The sequence below is a fragment of the Leishmania braziliensis genome, chromosome 32 (genome assembly GCF_000002845.2).
Source record: "Leishmania braziliensis MHOM/BR/75/M2904 complete genome, chromosome 32".
In the NCBI taxonomy this organism is placed as follows: Eukaryota; Euglenozoa; class Kinetoplastea; order Trypanosomatida; family Trypanosomatidae; genus Leishmania; species Leishmania braziliensis.
This window is the reverse complement of record NC_009324.2, coordinates 1457205-1483955: the sequence shown is the minus strand read 5'-3', so window position 1 is coordinate 1483955 and position 26751 is coordinate 1457205. Positions and strand designations below refer to the sequence as shown.

Sequence of the window (26751 nt, the reverse complement as noted above, 5' to 3'; positions counted from 1 at the left end):
ATATACGCAGGCGCAAGACGATCACTTGTGAACCCTTTGGTAGCCTCACATCACCTGACTACACGCTTCACTAGGTGAGTATGCCTGCGCACGGCGTCTCTCCGACTGCGGAAAAGAAAAATACAACCAAGCTCAACCGCACCGGTGGAGGTCGATGTGTGGACTCCCGACGTGTCTCTCCTCCGTCCGTGAAATAGACTTTGTTCTTCTTCCAGCTACGCAGCTCATTAGTGATGTTACGCCTCTATGGAACTGCGCGGTAAGGCGGCCGTGTCGTAGCCCAGTTCCTCTTGGTTGCAGACGCACGTGAAGGGAAGCAAAGGTGATTTCGAACGTACGACGCGCTTGTCTGGTTCGAGTAGCGGTCGTTGAGCACCTACTGCATCTTTTTGCTTTCGCCAGCAGCGTCCCCGCTGCAGCCGTCGCCGCAGTCTTTACGCCGTGCTTCTTGTCGCAGTTGGCGGCGTAACTGAGCGCGCTTTAACTGCAGCATCAGCGACACAATGCGGTACCCCTGGCGCAACTGTAGGTACGCAAACAAGACCAGCAGAGGCAGTAGGTAGACCACTATCATCATGGTCCCGTCCTCTGTGAAGTAGTTTACGCCAGGCTCCTGAAAGAGCCATTCGGCGTGTCGGCCGGCGTAGGAGTTTGCTGGTATGCCAGACAGCAGCAGCACGCCAAGTACCGCACATACGCCCATAATGCGCTCGTCAGAGACAGCTCCCCACGTGGAGGTGAGGGTAGCCACCCACACAACGATGTGGAAGGCGGCGAGGTAGCGGAAAAACGGCTCTGACCAGTTCACTGCCGCGTAGAATTGGTATGCCGCCCGCAGGAATCCCCCCACAAGGGAGCCAATGCTGAGCGACGGTGCGGCAGCGGCAGCGTCAAGGAACACGCGAGCACCAGTCGCGTTCATTACCTCATTGTGCGCCGCCCAAAACGCATCCTCGACACTGGCGCACCACGCTTGCAGGCTTTCCAGAGACAGCATGGCTTCTCTGGTGTCCTTCCCCTTCGCGTGCTTCTGCTGCCAGATGAACTACGATGAGGTGGGAGAACAATAAAAAAAAAAAACAGCAGCTCGAGAACGAGAAGAGACGCAGAGAGAAGAGACAGAGGCGGTGAGTGGAAGAGAGAGGAAATAGGGCTTCACTGAGCAGTGGGAGTCGTCGTCCTTCGGTAGGAGGAAAAGCGATAGCAGGAGTAACTGCGCCTTCCCCCCTCCCCCCTCACGAGAGAAAGCAACGGAACAGCGCCATCCTCACCAATTTTGCAGCCGCAGGGACACAGGCTAGAATGTGCGTATGTGGGAGCGTTTGCATGACTTCTGTTCTCTTCGCGCAATATGAAAGGTGGTAAGCGGGAACGGGAGGAAAGAGAAAGAGACGTATGTCTCGTCCACGCGCCTCGCTATGGGTTGGCCATCTCGCCTTCCTTTGAGGCAACGAAGTACGGCTATTCATGTGTCGGTGGCGCCTGTGCGATGGGTGGCTCGTCGGCTACACAACTGCAAGCCCACCTCATCCAATGTGCGAGTGCATCCTCCCTAAGTCACCCATGTCCAGGGTGTGGCGCCATCAGCCTTAACTGAGCTATCGCTCGCCTCGTGCCCTACTACTACGACAGCGTCGTCAAGGTGGCCCTCACCACCGCGAGAAGCGCGCCGTTCTGGCAAAAGGTACGCCAAGAAGATCGGCATCAGCCTCGCCACAATCGAGACGGAAATGAGCGCCCACAACTGGCTGTAATCGGTGCGAGTGATGCGGAGGCCTTTTGCAATGCAGCCAGTCAGCAACCCCGACACGATACCGCCGCCCATGCTCGCCACACTGAACACCTCAAACGCGGTTGCCTCGAAGAACTTCGGCGCATGCTCAGCAGCCATGATCAGAGTCGGCATAAAGGCAAATCGCGCGACGAGGGAAGTGAAGAAGTTGTCGACTGGCACGTACACGGCAGCCGATATGCCCAGTGTCCCCGTGATGAAGCCGGTGCACAACAAGAGATTAGACACATACCCCACTGCCCACGCCACACTGCCCATCATAAATATGAAGAAGACAGACATGCGGGTTCCGCCGCAGGCCTCTTGTCTTGCACGTCGGTTCGTCCAGCACGAGAAGACGTAAGCGCCAGCCATAGAGCCGAGGTGGGCGATGCAGCCGTTCATCGAGTAGAACCAGTTGGGAAACTGGAAAACAACGTAGAGATAGCTGTAGTAGATAGAGCTGGCGTCAGGCATCATCGTGTACACAAACACAAAGGCGAGCAGAAGGACAAAGCAAACGCCGTCTCTGCGAAGATTGCGGACGTCGGAGTTGGACCACAACATCCAACCCGCATTGGCGATGCTACTGCAGAAGTTACCGTCTTGCATACTGGGGCGGAGGAAAAGGTGCCGTGGCGTGAAGCCAACAATCGGGACGAGTACGAGAAACAGCAGGCCCGCGATGCCGAGTAGCGGACGCACGGACAAGAACGCTATGAGGCACGTGTGCAGCACTGCCCCGATCAGACTCCCCATGGAACGCCAAACCATCGTCTCGGACATGATGACACTCATACGAGCATTGCTCTCCTCCACTGTTTCCGCGTCGTGCCGACCTACCTCCACCACCAACCCGTTCAACGGGATGTACAGCCCCATCGTGCAGAGCTGGCTTACCATGGACCACGCCACGAACCTTGTAAAGCTACCGGTGGCGCCAGGGAAAAGGCTGTACACCGCGTAGATGACTGTGTTGAGGACGGCGGCCAAGACAAAGAGTGGTCGGCGCTTCTCGCCTAAGACCACGACGGCGTCGGAGATGTACCCTAGAAGGGGCTGAAACCACATCATGCACCCGATGTAGGCCCAGTATTGGGCCACCTCCACTGGCTGCAGCGCCAGCTCCCCATTCATGAAAATGCTAACGACACTCGAGGAAAACCCCTGTACGAGAGAGCTGAAGAGAAGGAGCATAGTCACCATGCACGGGATCGTGTGTGACTGAGAGAAATACGTCACATCCCGGTGGCTTTCATGCAGCAAACTCTCAGCATCCGCAGCCGTAGGGTTATCGCTTTCGCGGTGCTCCGCCGCGACGTACGCCCTGATAACGCCACCCCCGTCGCTGTGAGGGGAATGGGCGGAACAAGAAGACCGTACAGTATCCTTACCGGCGCCAGATGAGATCCGTGCTCTGGCCACCCCGAGATCACCCGAGGAAGCCTCTGAATGACTCCAGCTCAGAGGCACTGCTTGCGGCATGGGGATGGGTTCACGAGACCTCATCAAGAGCGCCTTCCGAGAAGCGCGATGCACTGGAGTCGCCACTCGACTGCCCAGGAGAGGTACTCGAGCGCCACACTCCGCGCCTAATGATGTATTTGTAGTGGCCCCGGGGACAGGCGGCACCTCGTCGAGTCGCTGTCGAGCGATGTCGGGTTGCCGCATAATTAGAGCAGGCGCAACGGCGACGCGCAAGCACGGATGAATCTCGATAGTGACCCTCTCTCTCTCTCTGGCATGAGCTGGTGGAAAGCAACTGCCTCGGCGCGGGCGCAGCTCGTCAACTCAGCGTGTAAATGTCGGTGCGTGGTTGTGCTTTACGGAGGGTACGGAAAGCGGCGCGCGATAGAGGAGGATAGCGGGGGGGGGGGGGGGGGAATGAAGAAAAACATGTGGAGTAAAGGCACAGGAAGAAGCAGAGTAAGCAAAGAGGCCGCGTGGGTGCACGTTGCGGCTTTGCAGGAGCAGGCGCGAGACGAAAAGTGGGCGCACGGCTACGCGAGTGTGTGTGTTGGAGGGGACACAGAAGGACAGGAGCGCTGCGATCCCGTCCTTCTGCATACAGACGAGCCGAAAACGAGAGAGAGAGAGAGGAGGAGAAGAAAGGGATCCGCGTGAGAGTACCGCATTGCAGGGGAGACAGGGAGTGGCGCTGTTTAGCGTTTTCCCTCTGAGAAGGGGCTTGCACGAGCTCTGCATCGAAAGAAAGGCGAAAGGAGTAGGAAAGCTCACACGGGAAGAGCAGAAAGGAGATTTGGCAGTACGGGGGACATGTGCGGATGTGTTGGGGCAACGCTCAGCGCATGGTGCGAAGAAGAACCAAAAACAGAGAGATCAAAGAGTTCCTGCAAAGCGCACAGACGGCAGCATCCTGCGCATCACGATCCGGTAGAGAAAAAGAGAGGCACAAAGAGAGACAGGGAGAGAAAAGGGATAGTCACGTTGATGTGCACCTGTGATGCGGCGTGTTGATCACTGCAAGGGCGTGACTTTAACTGGCCATCCGACCCCTTTCGATACACAGAAAGTGCACCTGCAAGCGGCTCTTCCCATTCCCCGTCGCCTACCTACACACAAGTCCTCCCACTACGTCACTACCTCACGCCTTAAACCGTAGAGAAGCACCTCAACACCCCGATTCCTCATGGCAGATGAGCCTCGCGTGTGTTCAAACGTTGGTACAGCCACCACAGCGCGTGCATCGTCTTCTCCCACCGTTCGGTGTCTGGGTATGCGTATGTGCGTGTGACGTCACTCTGTCAGGCGACCTTTTCGTTTAACGCGCCGTCACGTGCTTAGGATGCAGCCATTCATGAAGGGCGAAGAAAAGATGCGCCACGCCCAGCGCACAAAACCTCGCAGGGGCATCGACAGCAGGCCAGCCTGCCCATCGCCGCTCTCTGCCTCGTCTCAAGCCCTCCACGCTACCGTTTACCCTTCAGCTTCATCGTCTTACTCTTTGCCTTGATGCGCAGCTTTGGCGCCCTCGTCTGCACAGAGTCCTTCTTCGTGCTCGCCCGCCTCATCAGCTGGCCTGTATGCGTCTTTGACTTCACGCCGGAAGCGCAGTCGACACAGAAGCCCACTACGCGGCACTCCTTCCCGCAGCTGGGGCACCGCCACAACACACCTTTGCGTTCATCGAAGCCGTTGTAGATGTCAATAGGGGACTCAAGCCCGAGCCGGATCTTCATCTTGCCCTTCATGCTGGGCCGTGTCTTCTTCAGGTGCACCGACTTGGGCACGCTTGGCACCACCAGGGGGAGAACGCCGCCGTTGGCCTGCATAGTGGCCTTCTTCTTCTGGCGCTGCTTGCGGGTCTTGGAGACCATTGTCTGCTGAGAACGTTTTTTAGGGGGAGCGTGGGGGTGAGTGCGCGTCTCTGCCTATGGTTTTCTGTCCGCTTCAATGAGAGAACCTAAAAGGGAATCAAGACGAACACCCCGTGTGCGCGCCCATGGGGAGCAGGAGTGTGCAGGAATTACAAATCGGAGAGGAAGAGTGTCTTGACCGGTATTGGCAGGCGAACTAAACAGAATCGGTAGAGCAGGAGAAAGGGGAAGTGAATGCGAATGATATGTCTGAGGATGCGTGGTTGGGTGCGCAGCGAGCACTGCGGCCAACAGAAATTACGAAACGAACACGTTCGTCAGTGCACTCCTGCTTGTTTCGGTGGCAAGCGGCTGCACCGTGTGATCAGCGGAGTACACAAGAGAAAGAAACTGGCAAGGGACGACTGTCACATACCTAACGTGAAGGGCAAAAATGCGATTTCTGCCGGCGGGGTATCCATCCGCACTCCATGTAGAACTGCTCTGATGCACGGTGGTAAACGCACCACTTGTGCGTGTAGATTCACACGATACACACCCCAGACGTGCAGGTGTGCGAATAACATCAGGACGCCGCTGCGGCAGCAAACTACTATGACAGAACGACCACGACGAACAGGCAGAGTCACGGATGTCCACCCACGCAGCTAGAAAAAGTAGAAGGTGGGCTCTTCGTTGCGCTCTCGGCCTTTTCGGATGCACTCTTCATACTTGGGTGCCATCTCCTTCGCCTGCTTCCATGCGTGCTCCTTCTGCTCCTCTGTTAACCGTGACTGGTACTTCTTCAGCATCTTGTCTAGCTTCTTTGGGTCCTTTGTCTTCATCGCGATGTTCATCATGGAGGCAGGGCCAATGAGGGCGAGGTGGCCGGCCGTCATGTCGCTGTTCGGGAACCGCACATTCTTGCGCGGGTCGCTCCACCAGTGATCCCTCTTCAGGAGATCCTCGCTATCGAGGAACTTGCCACCTTCGGTGCCGTCGTCGCCGTCCTCGTCCTCGTCCAGCCGCAACGCGCGGTTTTGCAAGTCCCTGACCTCCTTTGTGTTATACCCGGCCTTGTCCATTCTGTTCAGCCAGTAGCTCGTACTCATAGGAGACGGGATGGCTTCATTCTTATTTCCATCCATCGACAACTGCGGCTCTTTCGGCCGAAGCTCCTCTTCTGCCAGCGCCTCCTCCTCGGCCTCTGCCTCCAACAACACTACATTGCACGCCAACCGTCCTGTGCTGCCAAACGGCGTAAACTTTACTCGGCGTCCTTTTCTAAGCAGCGCTTGACTTGTAGCGTAGTTAACAACATTTTCCTCAGCGTCTCTCAGCACGTAGCGGGCCTCCTGATCTGCTTCGCCGATGATGATGCCCTGGCCCTCCACGGGTGACCACGAGAGGAGTGTGCCATGCGTCCACTCCACCTCTTCCGGTACTGCCTTGGACACTGCAACCGCTGCCTCGCCGTTTGCTGTTGATGCGGCACTGTGGGCGGTGGACACGTTAAACTGCGTCTTCTCCAGCAGCGGCTTTACCTCACTCATGGTCGTCGCAGCAGTGCTAAGTATGTCGACTTGACATGCATAGCGGGGACTCGCAGCATCTTGCTTGAACTGAACAACAGCGCCGCGCAGGTGGTGCGAGCGTATGTCGAGCAGCTGCTCAAAATCTGCGGCGGAGCGAAGGTAGAAGTGGCGGCCATCCCCGCTCTCAATGACGCCCTGGCCGCCGCTCCAGCGCACAATAACACCGTAAAGAACTTTTTCAGGATCCACCGGCATCCCATCCTCCTCCAACAACGAAGAGGCGCCTGCATGCACAGATGTCTCCGTAGACGGACTACCCGCAGCAAATTGCTGGGCTTTGTGCCACTGCCGCCCCCTGTTTTCCGCACCATCGCCGGCGTCATCCTCCATGATAAGCGCTCCGAGGCGGTGGTTCTTCGTAGCGGCGGCCTTCTCTCGCTCCTTGAGGGCGCGCGCCTCCTCTAGCGACGGCACGGCGGCATCGTAGCGCATATCGCCCACCACGACAACGTTCTCCGCGTAGTAGCGGTGCGGTTGGACCGAGTAGGACACCTTTGTGAAGACGACACGGCGTTGCTGCAGGCTCTGAGACGTGGGCAGCGCACTCTGAAACGCATGGACGTTGCGAATAATGCAGAGAGCCCCCGCAGCCGCTGAATCCTCATTGTCGACAGTGACTGACAATGCGCTCCCCAATGACGCATGCTCTCCTGTATGCTGTATCCCTTCGCGAATGAGCCCGCTGCGGTGGATGCCGGACCAGGCCAAGATGACGCCCTCCGTCTTCTCGGTGATGACCTCTCGCCGCACCGCAGCCTTTGCCGCCTTTTCTCGCTGCTCTGCCAGTACGCGCTGTGCCTCGGCGGTGCCACCAAGCCGCTGCTTCAAACGAAGATAAGCGTTTGTCTCAGCATCAAAAAGGCGGCTGCTGCGCATGTCCTTAATGTTTTTGGTGGGCTTTATCACCGCCTCCTCCGACAAGGGGCCGCTCCACCGCGCAATCTGCGTGGCTGGTATGCTGCTGACATCTACGATGATGTTCTTCGCAAACATTTCCTCGGCATCAGCTGCTGTGTCGCTTCCTTCAGTGGCGCCGCCCTCTCTCTTTGCATTGTCACTGCTCACCTCATTCTGCTTCGATGTCGCGCCACGTGGATCTGCCCACCCCAACATCTCAAGGCTCAAGAAATCAACAGGTGGACGCCGCTGGTAGCTTTCCACTGTGATGGGAGTAAGCCGGTTCCGGATGATCACTCGATCGGCCGATGGTTGCCTGTCAACATCAAACTCCACGGTGGCACCCTCAAGCGTGCGCAGCATCGTCGGCAGCACGGTTTCAAAGGCGCGCGTGTTCGCTATTGTGTAGCGGCGACCGCCCTCAATCTCGGTAATGGCGCCGCGGCGCTCAAAGGGGTCCCATTCGATGATGCGGCCGATATGTTTTCCCTTCGCAAGGGTCGTGTCGCTACCTGACGGCGGAGGCGAGGTCAATCCACCACCAGCGGATGACAGCGGCGGCGTGCTTGGCGGCAAAACTGCGGCAAAGAACACCTTGCTCAACCCGCCAACTAGGAAAAGGGCACTCCGGCGCATACTTTAAGCACTGCGATAGACGCTATCACTGTGAACGAGAGAGAGAGAGAGAAAGCATCAAGCCAAACAGTAAAGGAAAACACAGAGAAACACTGAGAGAGGAATGTGCGTCCCCCTCACCACCTCCACTTACACGCATCAGGGAAGAAAACGAAGTACGGGCGCCAAACAAAAGGGATGAACCGGCACCGAGGGCGGTGTCACGCACCAAACGTGCGTGAGTGGGTTTGTGCGCGAGATGGAAAATGTGAGAGAGGCGTACGTTCCTTTATGTGTTAGCCCCCCCCCTCCTTGCGAAGGGGCGGGCGGACGGGTGGGAGAGGAAAAAGAGAACGAAGAGTGAGAGAGAGGGAGGATTGGAGAAACACACACACCCACACACACATGCAAGCATACAGAGGTACAGAGGATGACAAGGACTACAACTGAATACAGCTGGGGGACGAGCTCTTTCTCGGGGGCCCTCACATAGAGAAGGAGCGAGACGGCGCCAGCGCTGCATTGCGCAGCGGTGTGGCACTTCTCGGCTCCCCTTCTGCCTCGTTCATACATGAGCGACCCCGCGGGTACGAGCGTGTTTACTACATCCACCTTCATCTTTGCATAATATAGAGATGCGTGTGGTGGCCAGTCCTTGTTTCCCCCACCCACCTCACTTGATCCAGGCCATCTTCTTCTTCCCCTCCCCTCCCCCCCCCCGGTGGCCCACTGCACACCCAGGCGCCTCTGGAAGGGAGACAGGGAGAGAAAGAGTGAAAACAGAGGTGCACAAAGCGGAGTAGCGTGGAGGGGAAACGCAGCACGTTGAGGCTTTAAATTCCGAGGATAGCAGAGAACAAGCACACACACACACACACACACACACAACCACGCAAGCGTGCCACACGGAAGAAGGATCGAAAAATATACATATATGTATGTGTATATATGGAGGAATCGCTGAGCTCGCAGCCATAACGAGAAAGGAGAAGACGGAGCCCCTTCACCGCACAGGCACCGAGATGCGCCACCAGGGCACAAGAGCCATCTTCTTGCTTGCTTTGCTCTGCCTGTTTGCTCGCCCATCAGAGTAAACAAACGTAGAGATCAACGCCGACTTCTTTATTAGCCCGTGGTCGTACCCCCCAATGTCCTCGCCAAGCAGCTGCAATGTCCACTCGAACATGCTTTAGTAGAAGAGGTGCACGCGCTTGTGACCACACAACGCGCAGAACTTGGCCAAGTCATCCATGTGCAGATAACTGCATTCCACACAAAACGGCGCAGGGCGCGGTTGCCCTGTGGCAATAACCGCGCTGACCGGAGTCTTATCCGCTATTGACAGTGGCGGAAACGGTGATGTGACGGGAGTAGGCTCAAGAAATGTAGTAACCTCGGGTGACGGTGATGGCTTTTCGGCCTGCTCGGGCAAACCTAACGCTGTCTCCATCGAAACAGCCTGCAGAGGGTCAGCTGTGATGCTCGTCCGACACTCTGCTCGCCGAGCACATCCGTTTGCTGTTGGACTGCTACTGATGGAGTTCTCTGCCGCAGCAGGGTCTCTGCACACTGCCGTTGGCCGAAGGTAAGACATGATTCGCGAGAATGGGCTGTTTTCGAGTGGCTACTGTGGGTGCTCGAAAGTCTCAGTACCGGTGAGTGATGACCGGCTTTGCGTCATCTCTCTACAGAAGCTGCGGCCAATGTCAGCTGCAGGAGTGCTAGCGGTGAGTGCCAGTCACGCTAGCGCTCGTTGTATGAGTTTTCGAAGAGGTGGAGTTGACGCCCTCATCGCACCGTTGCGCAACAAGGACCCTAGGGTTCTGCAGGCACAGGCACAGACAGCTTGTCGGTGCCGCTGGCGCAGTGAACAAAGGACTCGCCACCGCCACGCGCCTGGGCGACACACTCGGCTGTGTCACCGCCGGCACGCGCCACCGGCTCTGCAAGACGTGCTGCGATGTGTCCTGCGACAACAACGGCCGAGTCTCGGCAGAGACTGTTACGGCACGGACCGACGATGCCGCCTCTACAGCGTGGGCGCCTGAAACGTTGAGCCTACACACCGTTGACTGCTTAACAACCGCGACCCAAGCCCGCGCCTCCTCGGCAGCCTTGCGCTCTCCGGCCAAATCGTCACGCAACACTTCCTGGCGGCGCAGCTCTGTGAGGGCCGTGGTGCAGTAAAGCAGCCCGCCAACACTGGAATGAGGGGTACCACCTCCTTTCGACTGCGAAGCGCCAAACAGAGGCCCTTCGCGAGAGAGGCGGCCCACAGAAGAGCACTTGCGCTTCCTCAGCACGGAGGAGGCGGCGCAGGGGGACAGGCCGACTTTTCCAGCCGCTCCGGCTCACACCTTCAGCAGAGAGCCTGCCCACGGTGCGGTTCTGCCTCATGCCGCGCGCAGCTCGTATCGCGCTCGCTAGTCTATCGTGAAGAACTGCTCGGGGGCAGGAGGCAGAGACGTTGGGGGTCTCGATTGTATTGTAGCGTAGCTCAGGCTCCACCACAACTGACGTCATACACGATGCTGCTACCTTGCTCAACTCCACCGTGCTCGGGCGGCCAGCCTTGACTCCTGCCGGCTGAAACTGCGGTTGTGAATCTCGCGGATCGGACCTATCTTCGAAGGCGCCTCGCACCGGGAAGCATGGCGCTTTGCCGTGGGGTTTCACTTCGGCAGGTTTGACAGCAGGTGTAGCGGCATCTGGCGCTTCGGCCGCCGTCTCTGAAGGAGGGTCTACTACCACTGCCTCCGCTGTCGGGGCTGCAGTCGGACCTGGACAGATGGGTGACACGAATGAGACAGTGAGTCCGGCAGAGGTTGGCAGGAAGTACGCGTGTCCTCTCAGAGACGAGGACGACGCTCTACCGACAGGGGTGGTAGCGGTAGCCTTCTTGTGGCGTTCAATGTACGTCTGTGCGAGCGGCTTCGATACAGCACTGAGCGAATACGACGCCCGTGTCGTAGGATAAGTAGATGCTGCCCCTCCCGCAAGAGGGGTCGGTGCAGCTCTGCGAGCATTGGCCACCATCGCTCTGGACTGCGACCCACGCGACGATGCTGCGGCGGGTCCGGCAGGGTCTCTGTACGTCCTCTGCGTTGGCAGTGCCAAAGAAGTGAGTAATGGGCTCGCATGTGCGGGCGGTGTTGCCAGCGCGCAGAAGCGTGCGACCTCGCTCAGCCTCTCGACTGAAGCATCGGTGGTGGGCAAGTGAGCTGGCGAGGCGGCTGGCGCGCACAACGGTACCTCTTCTCTCCTCATGAACTCAGCCGCCGCCACCGGTGAAACCGCGCTGGCATTCGTCAGAGACTTCACGATAGAGGCTCGGCCCCCCATCACCGATGGCCGCCTTAGCCAGCGAGGAGTCCCCGAGATGCGTTCCGGTACCGGAAGCGCAGAGCGGCTCTGCCTATCCGCATCCGCGAGTGAGTAGGTGGCGGGCGGTGACGAGGTGCTGAGTGGCATCTCAGCAGCGCCGCTTCGATCACCATGATTGCCGCCACTAATCTCTCTCACGGATGCCCGTGTCGCCGCTGAGATCTCCGCCTTTGAAGTTTCGGTGACGGACTCCGCCGTGACGGGGGTGACGTTGAAATGCCTTTCATAGGTAGAGCCGCCCTCAACGCTGCTCCCTCCGGCGCTGACACCTGCCGCCAAGCCACGTCGTCGCCATCCCACGAAGCTCACGGCAGACGACCCCGGGCAAGAGCCAGCAAATGTGCCGTCAAGATGGGAGTTGATCTCGAAACGGTCGCTGTGGATCGATTCGTAAGGGAGCTCCTCCTTCTTCCGCATTCGCTCGAGATCCCTAAATATCTGTGTCCAGTCCTTCCTCTCCGCAGCGGCGGCGACGTGTGGTGCGGACGGAGCTAGGCAGGCTATGGGTCTTCAACAGGGATGCCATGTCCACCTCACCGCGACACCGCCACGGCGACAGAAAATTGTTCTCACGCGCATCCTCAATACTGCGTAGGATAGAGGCGACTAACTGCAGGGGAGAACAACAACCCAACGGAGGGATTGGGTCGCTGTTCATCGTCACGGCAGGGTTGCCAATACCGCTTGGTCTTTCGTCACTGCTTGTCCCTATCTCTAGTGGTGACCAGTGGAAGAGAGGAGAAGAGAGAGGCGAAGCGGGGGAAACCCACTCGTGTGAGCACGGCGAACTAATATGGGGATTCGGTCGATACGATAAAGACGTTGCCACGCGAAGTTGTCGCTCTACGTGCCAACCCAAACGAAGACACCCAAGTAAAGAGAAGCGGGGAAGCGCTACAGGAAAGGCAGGGCGTACTGGGGTTGCCGCACACACTTTGGTGCGTGTGCGTGCGTGTTTGCTTCCGAAAGTGAAACGAGGAAGGAACCAAGCCAAGCACAGGGAGCGCGAACCACAGAGAGCCGGGACAACACGACGGCTCCTCGTAAAGGGAATAATCCAACAGACACAACACGAAAGAAAAACGAAGATCGGCATACCCCCCTCGCGCACACGCACGCACACGCAGTGATATTCCTCGTCCGAGTGATACGATCGCACAACCCCCCCCCTCACGCCCTCCTTTCCCTTCATGGGTATGGGCACTATGTGCGACCCGTCTCTACAGTACTCGAAGACGGCAAGTAACCGCCCCAGGAAAGGCGACGGCGAGGTCGATAGTCCGAAGCCGTGCGGGCACTGGTCAATGACAACACAAAGGAGAGAGGATGGGCGAGCGGAGAGGTGAGGTGAGATGAGGTGGGAGTGAAAAGAGAAGGGGGCGGATTTCAAAATCGAAGAAACGAGAGGAGTGAAAAATGGCCGCAGTGTAGCGGAGAAGCAAAATAACAGAGGAAACGAGAAAAGAGGGCCGCAATTCTGAACGACTTATGTTTCGCCTTTGCTGTCCTCCGCGGTGCTGTGCGGGTGCGTTCGAGCTCCCAGGAGAGAGGGGCGAAAGTAAAGCAAGGCTCAGTCGACCGCTTTTCGTTCTTCTTGTTTACTCGGCCCAGGTAATGCAACAGCACTTCACTACGCTGTGGGTCACTGGCGTGTCGAGCTCACTGAGGTGGCGGCGTCGCTCGCGCACGCACGCGCACACAGTCACGATAAGAACGAGGGTAAAAAGAAACCTACGCGTGCGGCAGCGGTAGGTGGGAGAAGTACGAGGCGGGAAACAATATGGAGCTGCAACATGCGGTGAGAGTGCACAAGGAAAGAAAAGAGGGGAAGAAAGAAACGAAGACGCGTTTCTCTGGTGCTCTGTTCAGCTCAGTGGCACACAAGTGGCGGCAGAAACTGTGGCGTCAGTCAAGCACGTGTACGTTAGTGCGGGTACGCGTCAACCTCGATTGAGAATTGAATGAAGTTGAGGCAGTAGTCCAGGAATATGTGAGCGTACGCAGCGTCACACAGGCGCACACCTCTGCGCAGTCGCCTGCACTGACATCTGACAGCTTTCGGCGAGGGGGGGGGTGAGGAACTCAACCGTCACTACATCGCTTACAGGTTCAGAGCAAGAGGAGAAAAGGAATGAGAAAAAGGAAATGAGTGTAAATGGCAATCCCTCGCTCTGTGAAAAAGCGTAGATGCAGTGGTGCAGACACGTTTGAGCTATACACGTGCGTGTGGTTGGGACTTCATAAGCGCCGCAGGCGAACGCACCACAAGCGCAAGCCCACACACAGGAAAGAGGGAGGAAAGGTGTTGCCCAATGGAATGGATGCCGGCGGGTGGAAAAGCAAAGAAGTGGGGCCACTGGGAGGAGAGCCTCACATATCCGAACAAACGCACAGAGAAGCTCACATTGCACATTGCCTGTGATAGCGACAGCGCCATTGAGGTAGAAAGAGACGCAGACCAGCAATGATACCACAGCACCAGTCCACGGCAAAAGATTCAGGTCCGTCCACGGATATCTACGAGACGTCCTCGAAGACGCCCGCCGTGCGACCCACTAAAAATTATTTTCACTTTCAACACTCCATTCTGCCGCAAGCCAGCCAGAAAACAGCCGTACGCTGCCGCAGGTCCACGCGTGGCTCTGTGTTGCGCCGCGGCCGCATCCTGCGCGTCCAGGGCGAGCCGTCCTGCCGTCGAATCGGGCCATGCGGGTCGGGGGTCCTCCTCGTCCTTCCCCGTCCACAACGCGGATACGTGCGGCGCGATCGGCGCCAGACGGACTTGGCTGGACTGCGCGCCTCGGTCCGCGCGGGCGTCTGTCGTGCGGGTAGCATGGGTGTGGTCCAGGCACCTGCCGGCCGCAGGTCGAGGAGGAAGCGGGCCGGCCTCAGGTGAGGGCCCTCACAGACCCCGCGCCCCCGCCTGTGCGCCATGCCTCGCCCCCTCCCCTCGTCGCTTCAAGCGGCGGCGTGCCGTACTGTGGTGTGGCGACGCTCCACATGGGGAGCCTGGAGAGTCCGCCCGCAGTCCCGGCCGGCTGTGGATGAGTTTCAGTATACGCGACCACTGCGTAGAGAGGCAGCATATGCGTGTTGAGCTCCGAAGGGCTTGATGTCTGCACACCCGTGTGAGAGCTGCCGAAGCGCTGTGACCACACCACCATTCGGCGTGTACACCTCCCGCGCTACATGCACAACATCGCTCTCTTGGGTGACTGTGGAGAGGCACAGGCAGGTGCGGAGAAGCAGCACTATCGAAAAGGGGAAAAGCAGATCGGCCTCCTCGAGTTGATCTCGGTTCTCTGTGTATGCTGTCGCACCCACTGTGTCGGCAGCAGCTTTGGCGTAGAAGTCCTCAAGGGACTTTCTGCAGTTTTTTGGCGAGCACTGCTCCACCACAACACGGCGAGTGAACACAAAACACTACATAAGTGCCACAGCATCGATCACACTTTTTTTCCCACCTGCTCCCACCTGACCCATTGCGCGGAAGTTCACATCTGTGTACCTCGCTGTCGCGAAGCATCCACTGCGGATCAGAGAATGCAACTCGCCCAGAAAAGCCTACACACACACTCACATACCGGCGCGTTGTAAGGAAAATGAAAACATGCGACAATGCTCTAAAATGAGCTCGATTTCGGCGCGTCGTGACGAGTACGGAGATGGTGACGTGGGCCATCCTACTCCACTGGGTAGAGAGGGCGCAGCCAGGCAGAAGAAGGACGACAAAGACAGCAACGCACTTTCATGAGGATACAACTCAGGTAAGATCACACAATGCGCGCTCTGGCAGCGGCGCTACTGGATCCCAGACCAACTGGTCGGCCGTGGTGGGTCTAAAGTACGCATCGATGGCCTCCGCCGTTACCTCAGCAAAAGTTGCCGGTTGCCACTTCGGCCCCTTCTCCTTATCAATGAGCAGGGCTCGGACACCTTCGCGAAAGTCGTGTGCCGCGATGACCCGTTGGGAAACGCAGTACTCCATCTTGAACGCCTCCACCGGTGTGCTCAGCTTTGCACCGCGCTTCAGCATCTCCAGTGTGAGCGTCATCGCTGTCGGTGAAAAGGTGGGCATGAGGTCTGCTGCTGCCTTGATCAACGGATCCGTGTGCGCGTGCGTCTTGCACGCATCCAAGATGGACAATATGGTCAAATCCTCTGTGATGTCGAAATACTGGGCGAGAGAAGGAAACGAATGAGCGATGGTGCAGGGTGGCAGCTGCGCCGTCGGCGTCGCGTACTTCTCCAATGCCGCCTCCACATCACCTGCCTTCGACATCGAGACAAGAGCATGCTTCAGATCGTCCATCTTAGCAGATGGCACAAAATGCGTTGCAAGGCCGAGGTGCACGAGGTCGGCACCCCGGAGTCGGTGACCAGTGAGACCCATGTAGAGTCCCAGTCCAGGCACCGACAGTCGCGGCAGGAACCAGGACGCCCCTACGTCGGGGAACATGCCTATGGCCACCTCAGGCATCGCAAGGCATGCCTTTTCTGACGCAACACGATAAGTGCCCCCAACCGATACGCCCACACCGCCGCCGAGTACGTAGCCATCCCATAGGCATACCTGCCCAGCAGGAAGGATGCTCGTCTTGTAATCGACCTGATACTCCTCGTAAAAGAAGCCACGGCCGCACCCGGGCGGTGTGTTCGTCGTGAGGCCAATCACATCGCCACCGGCGCAAAAAGCCTTCGTGCCGGCACCGGTGAGGATGTACAGGGACGACAGAGGAGCCGGCTCTGTCACGTACAGTCGGTGCAGCTCTCGTGTCATGTCATAGTCTAGCGCGTTGAGGGACTTTGGCTTGTTGAGGGTTATGAGGCGTGCATGTGGGTAGTCGGTGCAGAGCACGGCCGCGCTACAACGCGCAGCTGTATGACGCATCATGCGCGAGTCCACACGAGAGCCTTAGAACTCTCACGCTCGTCTTCGGGGTAAAAGCCAATTGAGAAGGAATGGGGGCGCAACAAGCCGATCGCTGAGGAGACGTTTTAAGCGAGTCGCTCCCTTTAAAGCGAAAATAGGCGACCTTTCAATGAGTGACAAGGCGCTGGATGCAAAGGCGCGTGGGTAATAAGCAACGCCGTCCGCCCCAGTTGCGCTGCACCGCGTTACGTGCCCTTTGCCTTTCCAGAAGCCTTGGCAGAGGAGTGTCACCGAAGAAAGGTGACAATGACTCTAGCGCGCAAGGAACGAACGTACCAGCGCCGATACAGGCAAGAAGCGAGTGGCAGGCGAAGAAGCAGCGAATAGCAGAGAACGAGAGGGGCAAAGAAGGGGAAAAAAGTCAGCAGGGAAACACGCGGTGCGCAGGGCTGAAACGACAAGAACGGCAGCAAACACACGCACACCGCCCAACCCCCATCGCCTCGTGCGACGAATCACACAGAAGGCACAAATCGTAGTGCGTTGCCCCACCTGCATGTAAAGAAAGATGGGGCAACACAGCCGCCACCGAAGCTGACGATACACCACCAGCGGAGCCTCTGCCCACCGCAGGGGCAAGGGCACACAAGTCGAGAGACCCTTCACCGTTACCTTCTGCGACCAGCGACATCCAGTCTCGCTACAGTAGCAAAGCGTTTACGTACGCACGTCACTATAGTGCGTTAATTGGGTAGCTGGTAGCCCCCCGAAAAAAAAACACCACTTCACGCATTAAAAAAAAAAAAACACGATAGATACCCGTAAAAAAAAAAAAAAAACTGAAAAAAAAAAAAGAAAACAAATCGATTATTACCCGAAAAACAAAAACAAACTGCACACAACACACACCGAGCTGAGAGACCACAACTCGGTACCGCACAGATATGAATAGCAAACAATGCAACCACCAAAACCAAAAAGAGAGGCGGTAAGAAACGTCCACTCGGCAGATACCAAAATAAGCAACAGAAAACATCAAGCAATAACTTCACTTTCCATTTCCAAGGGGCGGGAAACCTTCCACGAGCTCGAACTGCTTCCGCACAAGCTCCACATTGATTTCGTCCACGGACCCTACCTTCCACTGCGGACGCTTCTCCTTCGTGACGAACAGCGCCTCCACGCCCTTCGCCAGCTCGGCCACAAAGATGGACGACTGGATCGCCGCATAGTCGCCACGGAAGCTGTCCATCACGCTGGTGCACCCGGCCGTGTGCTGCCGCTTCATGTTCTCCAGCGCAAGCGTCATGCCCAGCGGCGAGTTGCGCTCCATCACCGCCAGCGCGCTCGCAGCAAACGCGCCGCCGTCCGCGCGCAGCGCGTCCATGATGTCCCGCACGCGCGTCGAGGCGGTGATCGCGCCGAACACCTTCGCCAGCACAGGCGCGCTCTCCGCTAGCGTGAACGGCGGCACAGCGACGTCCGCGCTGAACCCGCGCAGGCACGCCGCAACGCCCTCCGACGACGGCAGCGCAGCCAGGGCAGCCTCCACAGCGTCGAACTTCTCCACAGGGATGTAGTGGGTCGCCAGGCCCGCGTGGAACACGTCCGCGCCGTGCAGCGCGTTGCCCGTGATCGCGAGGTACGCGCCAAGCCCGCGCACAGGCAGCGACGAGAACACCCAGCTCGTCGCAACGTCGTTCGCGCCGCCGATCTGCGTCTCCGGCATCGCGAACCGCGTCGTCTCGCACGCAACGCGGGTAGCGGCTGTGCACCGACACGCCGACGCCGCTCCCAGCACGTGCCCCGCCCACATCGCCACCTGCGTGCGCCGCATCGTCGCAATGTGCGAGTCCACCTCGTACTCCAGGCGGTAGAACAGCGGGTTGTGCGTGCCTTGGTCGGGCCCCGTGAGGGCCTTCAGGTCGCCGCCAGCACAGAAGCTGCGCCGCCCGTCACCGCGCACAACGTACACGGCATCCTTGTTGGGATGCGGCTCCGTGATGTACAGGCGATGCAGGTCCTGCACCATCGGCAGGGACATGGCGTTCAGCGACTCGGGCCAGCTCAACGTGATGGTGCGGCAGGTGGCAGTGTCCGTGCAGAGAGCCGCACCCGGGCTCTTGATGCAAGTAACCGCACTGCGCATGGTGGAACGCGCACTTCACAGCAGCCCTCTCCGTGGACAGATGCGCGCGTCAGCAGGTGGCGGGCTTCGGCTGGGCAGAGCAGCTGGTGCACACACGCACACGGGCAAGCCGAAGGGGCGAATGGGCGGGTGCGTGCGGGGGGCGGGACGCGCTACACGAATGGCTCTGCGTAATGCACCGATGGGGAAACGGGGTGAGAGGCGACAGCGCAGCCGGGGGAGGGGGAAACGAGGAGGGGGGTCAAGGGGAGAGGGGGTACACCCAGCGTCACTGCGGGAGGGGGGATGCTCGAGAGAGGAGGGGATGGAGGCGCGGAGTGTCCTGTCCATGTGTATGTGGGGGAGAGGGAGTTATACAAGCAAAGAGGACAACGAAGGACGCGCAAAGAGAGAGGGCGGTGGTCGGGGGCTAGACAGAGGTGATCATCTATGGGGGGATTGCAGGTGGGTTGGAAGGGCACTCGACCTCGCAGTCAGTAGAGACAAGGAAGTCCGCATGGTGGGCACGCATGCCAAAGAAGAAAGGCAGCGGCACAGCCAAAAGAGACGCCCCAAGAAAGAGAGCGGCATAACCGTGTCCGACCAGCCATGCCAGCACACATGATCATCTCCCTATCCTCCAGCGTGGCCCACACTTCCGGCTCGAACGGTGGTGAGCACAAAAGCAGCGTCGCGCTGACTGGGGGGAGGGAGGGAAGGGGGGGAGTGAAGGCTCATCCCGGGCACGGCGCGCACCTACGCACGGGGCGAGAGACAGAAGCACAGGTGTCGCGGCCTTTAGTTGTCGGTTGTATCGCGTGGGATGGGCAGCAAATAGGCGAGTGATCGGCAAGGCGGACTTGTTGCGCCCTGCCCATGTCGCACAATACCCCGCACACACACACACACAGCTGGAATCGCTTTCCATGGTGCAGAGGGTAAAAGAGAAACGGGCCGTGAGTGGGTGGAAGCGGAAACTGTGGGGGTTGGGTTGCGCAATCCCACTCACCAGAGAATGAACAGCAAAAGATCAGAAAAGGGGGGCGGGTATAAATGATGAAAGAGGGGAATGACAAAGCTTGTCCAGGAAAACGAGGAGGGCAGGCGCGGCGGTGGCAGCGACTTTGTGGCAGGGTAAGGCGAGGCGCTGGGGGGAGGGGGGACTTGCTTTCCTCGCCACCTTAGCCCTTTTCGGCACACGAGACAAGCAAGAGTGGTCAAAGAGTTGAGCACATGGAGATGAGCACACGCACACAGACGCGTAGAATTGGGCACACGAGCAGGAAAAACGGAAGTTAGCAAGAGAGAAGTCGGGGGAGAGGAGAAAGGAGAGAAGGAAAGAGGTGGCGGTGTCACTGATGGTGGAGGTGAAAGCACAAGAACAGAAGCGGCTCAAGAGTAGGAAACACGCAGGGGGAGGGGGGGACAAGTCAAAACGCTAGAAAGGCCGGGAGGCAAAGGGGGAGGGGACGATAAGGAGCAACACAGAAGAGCTCCAAGGGAGAAGCGCAGACATACACGGGCATTCACACGGACATGCGTGCGTGCGTGTATTTATGCCTGTGCTGGTCCGTGGGTGCAGACATCCACTAGTGGGTATTGGCCCCCCTTATCCCTAGTGCGCAGTGGCCGAATCATATTGGGCTGCCTTCCCCTCCCCCTGCTCCCCCTCCCTACCGCCTCCTCGTCCCCTTGACGCCATCGAACTCCTCCATGACTCCCCCATCAGCCCTTGAGCTCACGCACAGAGGGAGAGAGCAAGGGAAGGGGTAAAGGGGGGGAGGGGGAGAATACACAACCGTGCATGCGCGTACGCCTTCATAACCGCGTTCGACATCCGCAACGGCATGGACAGGGCTGCAGACGTGAGCGTGGGTCTGGATGTGCGGAGACGCTCGAGGAAGGGGGGTATGGGAAAGTGGGGAAGGGGGAAGGCAGACCCATACCAGGCCTGTCTCACCGCATACACTACGAGCGAGAAAAAGAGGCAATGGTGATTGGAAAGGAAAGAACGCTAAACAGATGCGGAGAGTGCGCGGCGACACCCTGCACTCCCCGTGGCCGGCCCACCACTTCCTCATCCTTGTCGCGTGCGCATTCGCTCGCTTCGCCCTTCATTACCCCCCCCCCTCGCTACGGTCTCGGGGAAGAGTGCGGAGAGGAGGGGGTGGCGATGGGGCTGCCATTGGATGGCGAGATGGGAAGAGCCAGGGAGAGGCGAGGACGCCATTTGCCGAGCCCGATGAGCAGATGCGACTCACCCAGTCGCACCACAACAGTGGGAACTCGGCGCTGCAGGAGCAAGAGAGCGAGAGGGAGGAAGTAAAAGGGGGAGAGGAGAGCCCAGAATGCAGACAACAGGGGGACAGGGGAGGGGGGTCAAGAAGACAAGAGAAGTGTGGATAAGTGGAAGGGAAATAAGAAGAGCGTCGCAGGCCTGCACGCCAACAGTCGTGCGGATCCATGAATGCGTGCGCGCGTGTATGTGCGCGTAGATATACGCATGCTGATGCCTGTAGCTGCCTTCACAGACACTAAAAAGAAGGCAAAGGCGGCGTCTGACGGGGAGGACGATAACGGAGGAATACACGACCGGGAAAAAGAGAGAACCGCAGGCACAAAAATAAAAGTGAGAACAAAAAAGGAGCCCTGGGCGCTCAGCACCCCGCACCACACGCCACACCGACCTCACCCGCCTCCCCTCCCACTTGCCCTCTCCTGCCCTCCAGCCGCTGCGCACATGACCCTTCACAGAGTATCGGGGCAAGGGCATTCGGAGCAGAAGTAAAGCGCACAGGGGGGGGGGAGGAGAGGTGGGGAAGTGGATGCAAAAGTGAGCGGCAGCGCGAAGGAGACGACGCAGCATCGCGCCAACGAGATCAGCACGATCCGCTCCATGGCGCCTTGCCCCCAAGGACCCTATTCGGAAGCGATTGCAGCCAACGTATACTGCCCAGGCGTATGTCTGAGACACACGAAGATAAAAAATAAGACTGCAAAAGGCGCGCCAGTTCCCACAACGGCAACCCCGCATCCGCGAGGCCGGACACGAACGCATCCGCGCAACCGGCCGCAGGCCCTCGTAAATCAGACCATCCTTAACATTCTGCACACCCACAGTGCACGTGGCAGTGGTCAACGAGTGTAGACGCATAATGCAGCAGAAATGCACTGATCGTGCGTTGGTGGTGAAGAAACGCCGAGGCCCACATCATCGCGTAAACGTCCGACACACGTCTCTTCTATAAGGTCAGACTGCCCTCCGTGAGCTCGAACTGCTTCCGCACAAGCTCCACATTGATTTCGTCCACGGACCCTACCTTCCACTGCGGACGCTTCTCCTTCGTGACGAACAGCGCCTCCACGCCCTTCGCCAGCTCGGCCACAAAGATGGACGACTGGATCGCCGCATAGTCGCCACGGAAGCTGTCCATCACGCTGGTGCACCCGGCCGTGTGCTGCCGCTTCATGTTCTCCAGCGCAAGCGTCATGCCCAGCGGCGAGTTGCGCTCCATCACCGCCAGCGCGCTCGCAGCAAACGCGCCGCCGTCCGCGCGCAGCGCGTCCATGATGTCCCGCACGCGCGTCGAGGCGGTGATCGCGCCGAACACCTTCGCCAGCACAGGCGCGCTCTCCGCTAGCGTGAACGGCGGCACAGCGACGTCCGCGCTGAACCCGCGCAGGCACGCCGCAACGCCCTCCGACGACGGCAGCGCAGCCAGGGCAGCCTCCACAGCGTCGAACTTCTCCACAGGGATGTAGTGGGTCGCCAGGCCCGCGTGGAACACGTCCGCGCCGTGCAGCGCGTTGCCCGTGATCGCGAGGTACGCGCCAAGCCCGCGCACAGGCAGCGACGAGAACACCCAGCTCGTCGCAACGTCGTTCGCGCCGCCGATCTGCGTCTCCGGCATCGCGAACCGCGTCGTCTCGCACGCAACGCGGTAGCGGCTGTGCACCGACACGCCGACGCCGCTCCCCAGCACGTGCCCCGCCCACATCGCCACCTGCGTGCGCCGCATCGTCGCAATGTGCGAGTCCACCTCGTACTCCAGGCGGTAGAACAGCGGGTTGTGCGTGCCTTGGTCGGGCCCCGTGAGGGCCTTCAGGTCGCCGCCAGCACAGAAGCTGCGCCGCCCGTCACCGCGCACAACGTACACGGCATCCTTGTTGGGATGCGGCTCCGTGATGTACAGGCGATGCAGGTCCTGCACCATCGGCAGGGACATGGCGTTCAGCGACTCGGGCCAGCTCAACGTGATGGTGCGGCAGGTGGCAGTGTCCGTGCAGAGAGCCGCACCCGGGCTCTTGATGCAAGTGACCGCACTGCGCATGGTGGAACGCGCACTTCACAGCAGCCCTCTCCGTGGACAGATGCGCGCGTCAGCAGGTGGCGGGCTTCGGCTGGGCAGAGCAGCTGGTGCACACACGCACACGGGCAAGCCGAAGGGGCGAATGGGCGGGTGCGTGCGGGGGGCGGGACGCGCTACACGAATGGCTCTGCGTAATGCACCGATGGGGAAACGGGGTGAGAGGCGACAGCGCAGCCGGGGGAGGGGGGAAACGAGGAGGGGGGTCAAGGGGAGAGGGGGTACACCCAGCGTCACTGCGGGAGGGGGGATGCTCGAGAGAGGAGGGGATGGAGGCGCGGAGTGTCCTGTCCATGTGTATGTGGGGGAGAGGGAGTTATACAAGCAAAGAGGACAACGAAGGACGCGCAAAGAGAGAGTGAAGAAGTTAGAGCAAGAGGGCAAAAAGGAAAGCTCAGGACAACAGTAAAGAACACAGCGCTTCTTGAGGTACCCTTTGTTCTTCTCGAAGGAGAGAAAAATGGAGGTGGGTGAGGGTGAGCTGGAGATGGTAAGGGACGATGGGCAGCTGAGTTGGAGGTTATTATTACGACTGTGCCTGTACTGAGTGCTATCGTGGAGGACTAAGGCGGGGGAGGCGCTATAATGCGGACTCGACAGGTGAGGGGTGCTTGTGCTGTCCAGGGTGGTATGTTTTCTAGGTATGTGAGCCTTTCTTAGAAACAAGGCAGGAAGTGGCCCCATGCATCTTAGTTGGCGGTGAGGCGGACCTGGTTGTAGCGGACGTCAGCTAGACCACTTCCCTCTTCCCTTAGTGGATAGCCAATCTCCTTGTGTGGTGTAAAGTGCGGTACAGGGAAGGGTAGCACGGAAAGTGAGGGATTGATCACTTAGCCCCATGTAGGTGGTTGCGCAAGCGAGAGAACGGCAATGTTTGTAGCTTCGCTGCCGCTGAAAAGCTCTCGCTCTGCAGTGCTCGATTCCTCGTCCGAGTCGTCTTGCATCGGTGAGCGTTGGCGCCTATGGCACAGAACGCGTGGCGGACTATTACCTTCGTCATATTCGTTGTCACGGCATGGCGACCGCTGGGCCAAGTTGCCGGGTTTCGCCTTGGGTACTACGCTGCAAATGTCGTACTTGCGGGTGCCGGTGCTCACAACGACTGTGTCAGGCCCCACGATTGCCAGGCCACTTGTTGGACCCACAGAGGCGCCAATGGTCACCTCTGCCCCCTCAACGGGTACCTCTCCGGCCCTCCACCTGTACAACAGAACCCCTCCTGTAGAGCACGTTGACACAAGGCCACGCGAACAACCAGCTGCGCTGGCAGCAGACACAGCTGCAGGGCTCAAAGACAGTAGGTCGAACTCGAAGACTTGCTGCGTATGGATGGGCCTACATAATGTGAAGAGCGGCACGCATGGCTTGCGTACATCCCAGCATGCAATACGACTGTCTCCTTGACTTCCTCCTGCGTAGACACAGTATGGGTCGACGCCTTCCATCCCGCTTCGTATCACCCGCACGCCCCGCTTAAGTCCATGTAACTGGGCCGCTGGGCATCGCTTACGACAGTCGATGAGATGAACTGAGGGCGCATTGTAGTTCCCCACGGCCAGCAGCGGTGCTGTGCCCTGCCACCGGCAGTCCTGCATGGCAGACACCATCCCTTTACTACGCCTGTCACCGTAAGTCCAGATGGGCTGACTGCCCTCAGCCATGATGTCGAACACACGCACCTGAGTGGCGTCCTCATAGCCGCCGTAGCCGCCAGCGATCCAGTGCTGGTGGGTGGGCGCCTTGAACCAGCACAGTGCATGCGCGTGAGTGTGGCAACCGCTGTCATTGGTAGCAGCGTACGAGGCGCGCAGCTCGGCGTCTTCAAGGTCCCATATTTGGATCGGCTGACTGTGGCACGCTGTCGCGTAGGCCGCATTCTCGGTGCCCTTCTTGAAGGGACACCACGCAAGATCGATGGCTGGGAAAGGAAGTTGTACTCGTGGCGTTGTCGTGCCGTCCTCTGCGACCACCACAGCAGAGTTGGTCGAGGCTGTGTAAGCTAAAAAGGGTACATAGGTCTTGTCACAGGTGGCAATGAGCTCGCTACTGGTGTCAGGGGCGCTGTAGAGTCGGCGCACATGCGCCTGCCCCTTCCGAAACGGCGGCATTGCTGTAGCGCTCGCATACGAGGGAGAAGGGGGTGGCCACTGGGTGTAGTTGTGCACGCTGTCATAGCTGAACAACACACAACAAAGGAAAAAAAAAAAAACAGAAAAAGAGGTCAAGTAGTTGCTAAGACAGCGCACGGGCTTTGAGAGAAATGGTGCAGCAACGCCTAGAGAGGGACTTAAATCCCAAAAAGTTGCTTCTGCAAAGCTCTAGAGCGGACGCACAAAGCGCACAAGAGGCATATTGCACTGAGGAAGTCGCCAGCCGTCTCCGTCAGTTGCAGAGGCAACATTGCCCTGTTAGAGGGTGATGACAAGATCCTTAGTGTGTGGTACTGCTGTGGTGGTAAGCTCGCTAGCATGAGCTGAGGCTAATGGGCATGGTTGAACTCCGCAATCGTAGCCGTTTGTGTGCTCAGCGGGGTGAGCTGTTCAGCTTTGACGGCTGCGTGCCGCATTGCTCTGGCTTGCAGCCGCAGGAGCCGACAGAACAGCCCTCAGCTGCTGAACGAGCCTCTGGTTCTCCGTCGCCTGCTGATCGCCGCCTGCGAGTGAGCTACCTGGCTCATCTTCCAGTCGTGCTCGCACGTCGCGCAGCACCAGCTGCAAGCTCATAGACTCCATCGCCACGCCAACGTGCGCCTGCTGGAGAGTCTCACGCTCATATCGCTGAAGCAAGTAGAGGGAGGCAGCACTTTGTACCCGACTCTTGAGCTCCGTGACGTACATCCTGCTTGTCTTGAGACGGCTGTAGGACGGAGACCACACCTGCTCTGCCGCCTCCTTCTCCGCCATAGCCACGGCGAGCTGTGCCTCTGCCTCGTTTAACCGCTCTGTGAGATGGAGCAGCTTTTCCTCCACAAAGGCGTCCGATGAAGACGGCTTCCCGTGCTCCTCCGCGTTCCCGCGCTCAGTCTCTTCCCCATCTATCTCACCTTCCTTTTGCTCCTGCAGAGCTTGGTGTGCGATGAGATGCAGTACTGGGTGAATCGCTGGGGCAGAGGTAACTGCGGCTCCTGGCGCTGGAGTCACCTCCTGCAACGCAGGCTGCGCGGGTTCGTTCAGCTGAGACTCATTTTCAGGAGCGGTGAGTGCAGATACCTCAGCTGATACAGACAATGCCTCTTCAGGGGGCTGCATAGTGCCACTGTGCTGCAGGCCACTCGTCTCTGCTGCAGTCCCGTTATCGGACGAATGGGCACCGCTGACAGAAGCATCGACATGAGATGAGTGAGCCGCGACGTGCCTCATTCTGTAGTTAGACTCATAGGCCGAGTACGGATTGACATGCTGGTGCATGTCCGTCGCACGCACGTGCACGACTGGCAAAGCTGTAGCCGACGGAGATGACACCGACCCTTGCGACCCGCTTGCTGCATACGCCGCAGAGTCCATCGCTGCCGTCAAATCAGCTGCCCCATTGCCCATCGAGGCGTACCCCAACCGGTGTAACCAGCGATCTGAGTAACACGCCAGCGCAGGAAGGACATGCGGTGTGTAACGAAAAACCTCATCAATGGCGACTGACTCCAGAAGTTGCACAAGGCGGTGATTGGGTCTCCGCATGAGGACCGACCTGCTGGACGACGGAGCGGCGTGGAGGGATTCGAGAAAGGGCTGAAGGGCCAGTTCCGTTTCAGCGGCGCTGGGGATCGAGCGGAGGAACGTGTAGAGAGTCGCCGTGGTGTCACATAGG

At 58.8% G+C, this 26751-nt stretch overlaps 9 protein-coding genes and 1 pseudogene across 10 annotated transcripts; all 10 read right to left on the bottom strand.

Annotated features, from left to right (window-relative positions):
- Positions 1-376: 376 nt before the first annotated feature.
- On the bottom strand, positions 377-997 carry LBRM_32_3970 (conserved hypothetical protein; the record flags this gene model as incomplete). Its single annotated transcript, XM_001567695.1, has 1 exon — positions 377-997. One exon carries the CDS (start codon positions 995-997, stop codon positions 377-379), a length of 621 nt encoding a protein of 206 aa, XP_001567745.1.
- A 555-nt stretch (positions 998-1552) lies between these two features.
- Positions 1553-2977, bottom strand: LBRM_32_3960 (hypothetical protein, unknown function; the record flags this gene model as incomplete). Its single annotated transcript, XM_001567694.1, has 1 exon — positions 1553-2977. One exon carries the CDS (start codon positions 2975-2977, stop codon positions 1553-1555), a length of 1425 nt encoding a protein of 474 aa, XP_001567744.1.
- A 1724-nt stretch (positions 2978-4701) lies between these two features.
- Positions 4702-5109, bottom strand: LBRM_32_3950 (conserved hypothetical protein; the record flags this gene model as incomplete). Its single annotated transcript, XM_001567693.1, has 1 exon — positions 4702-5109. The coding sequence occupies one exon, from the start codon at positions 5107-5109 to the stop codon at positions 4702-4704; it is 408 nt and encodes a 135-aa protein (XP_001567743.1).
- Positions 5110-5756: 647 nt separating this feature from the next.
- Positions 5757-7943, bottom strand: LBRM_32_3940 (conserved hypothetical protein; the record flags this gene model as incomplete). Its single annotated transcript, XM_001567692.2, has 1 exon — positions 5757-7943. One exon carries the CDS (start codon positions 7941-7943, stop codon positions 5757-5759), a length of 2187 nt encoding a protein of 728 aa, XP_001567742.2.
- A 1441-nt stretch (positions 7944-9384) lies between these two features.
- On the bottom strand, positions 9385-11996 carry LBRM_32_3930 (annotated as a pseudogene). Its single transcript is given in 3 exon segments — positions 9385-9933; positions 9935-10546; positions 10548-11996. Coding segments are annotated over 3 exon segments (2610 nt in total).
- Positions 11997-15342: 3346 nt separating this feature from the next.
- On the bottom strand, positions 15343-16470 carry LBRM_32_3920 (putative 3-hydroxyisobutyryl-coenzyme A hydrolase; the record flags this gene model as incomplete). Its single annotated transcript, XM_001567691.2, has 1 exon — positions 15343-16470. The coding sequence occupies one exon, from the start codon at positions 16468-16470 to the stop codon at positions 15343-15345; it is 1128 nt and encodes a 375-aa protein (XP_001567741.1).
- Positions 16471-17500: 1030 nt separating this feature from the next.
- LBRM_32_3910 (3-hydroxyisobutyryl-coenzyme a hydrolase-like protein) lies at positions 17501-18601 on the bottom strand (the record flags this gene model as incomplete). Its single annotated transcript, XM_001567690.1, has 1 exon — positions 17501-18601. One exon carries the CDS (start codon positions 18599-18601, stop codon positions 17501-17503), a length of 1101 nt encoding a protein of 366 aa, XP_001567740.1.
- A 3221-nt stretch (positions 18602-21822) lies between these two features.
- Positions 21823-22911, bottom strand: LBRM_32_3900 (3-hydroxyisobutyryl-coenzyme a hydrolase-like protein; the record flags this gene model as incomplete). The annotated part of the gene is made up of 1 exon (XM_001567689.1): positions 21823-22911. The coding sequence occupies one exon, from the start codon at positions 22909-22911 to the stop codon at positions 21823-21825; it is 1089 nt and encodes a 362-aa protein (XP_001567739.1).
- Positions 22912-23777: 866 nt separating this feature from the next.
- LBRM_32_3890 (conserved hypothetical protein) lies at positions 23778-25055 on the bottom strand (the record flags this gene model as incomplete). The annotated part of the gene is made up of 1 exon (XM_001567688.1): positions 23778-25055. One exon carries the CDS (start codon positions 25053-25055, stop codon positions 23778-23780), a length of 1278 nt encoding a protein of 425 aa, XP_001567738.1.
- A 432-nt stretch (positions 25056-25487) lies between these two features.
- Positions 25488-26450, bottom strand: LBRM_32_3880 (conserved hypothetical protein; the record flags this gene model as incomplete). Its single annotated transcript, XM_001567687.1, has 1 exon — positions 25488-26450. The coding sequence occupies one exon, from the start codon at positions 26448-26450 to the stop codon at positions 25488-25490; it is 963 nt and encodes a 320-aa protein (XP_001567737.1).
- Between the last annotated feature and the right edge of the window lie 301 nt (positions 26451-26751).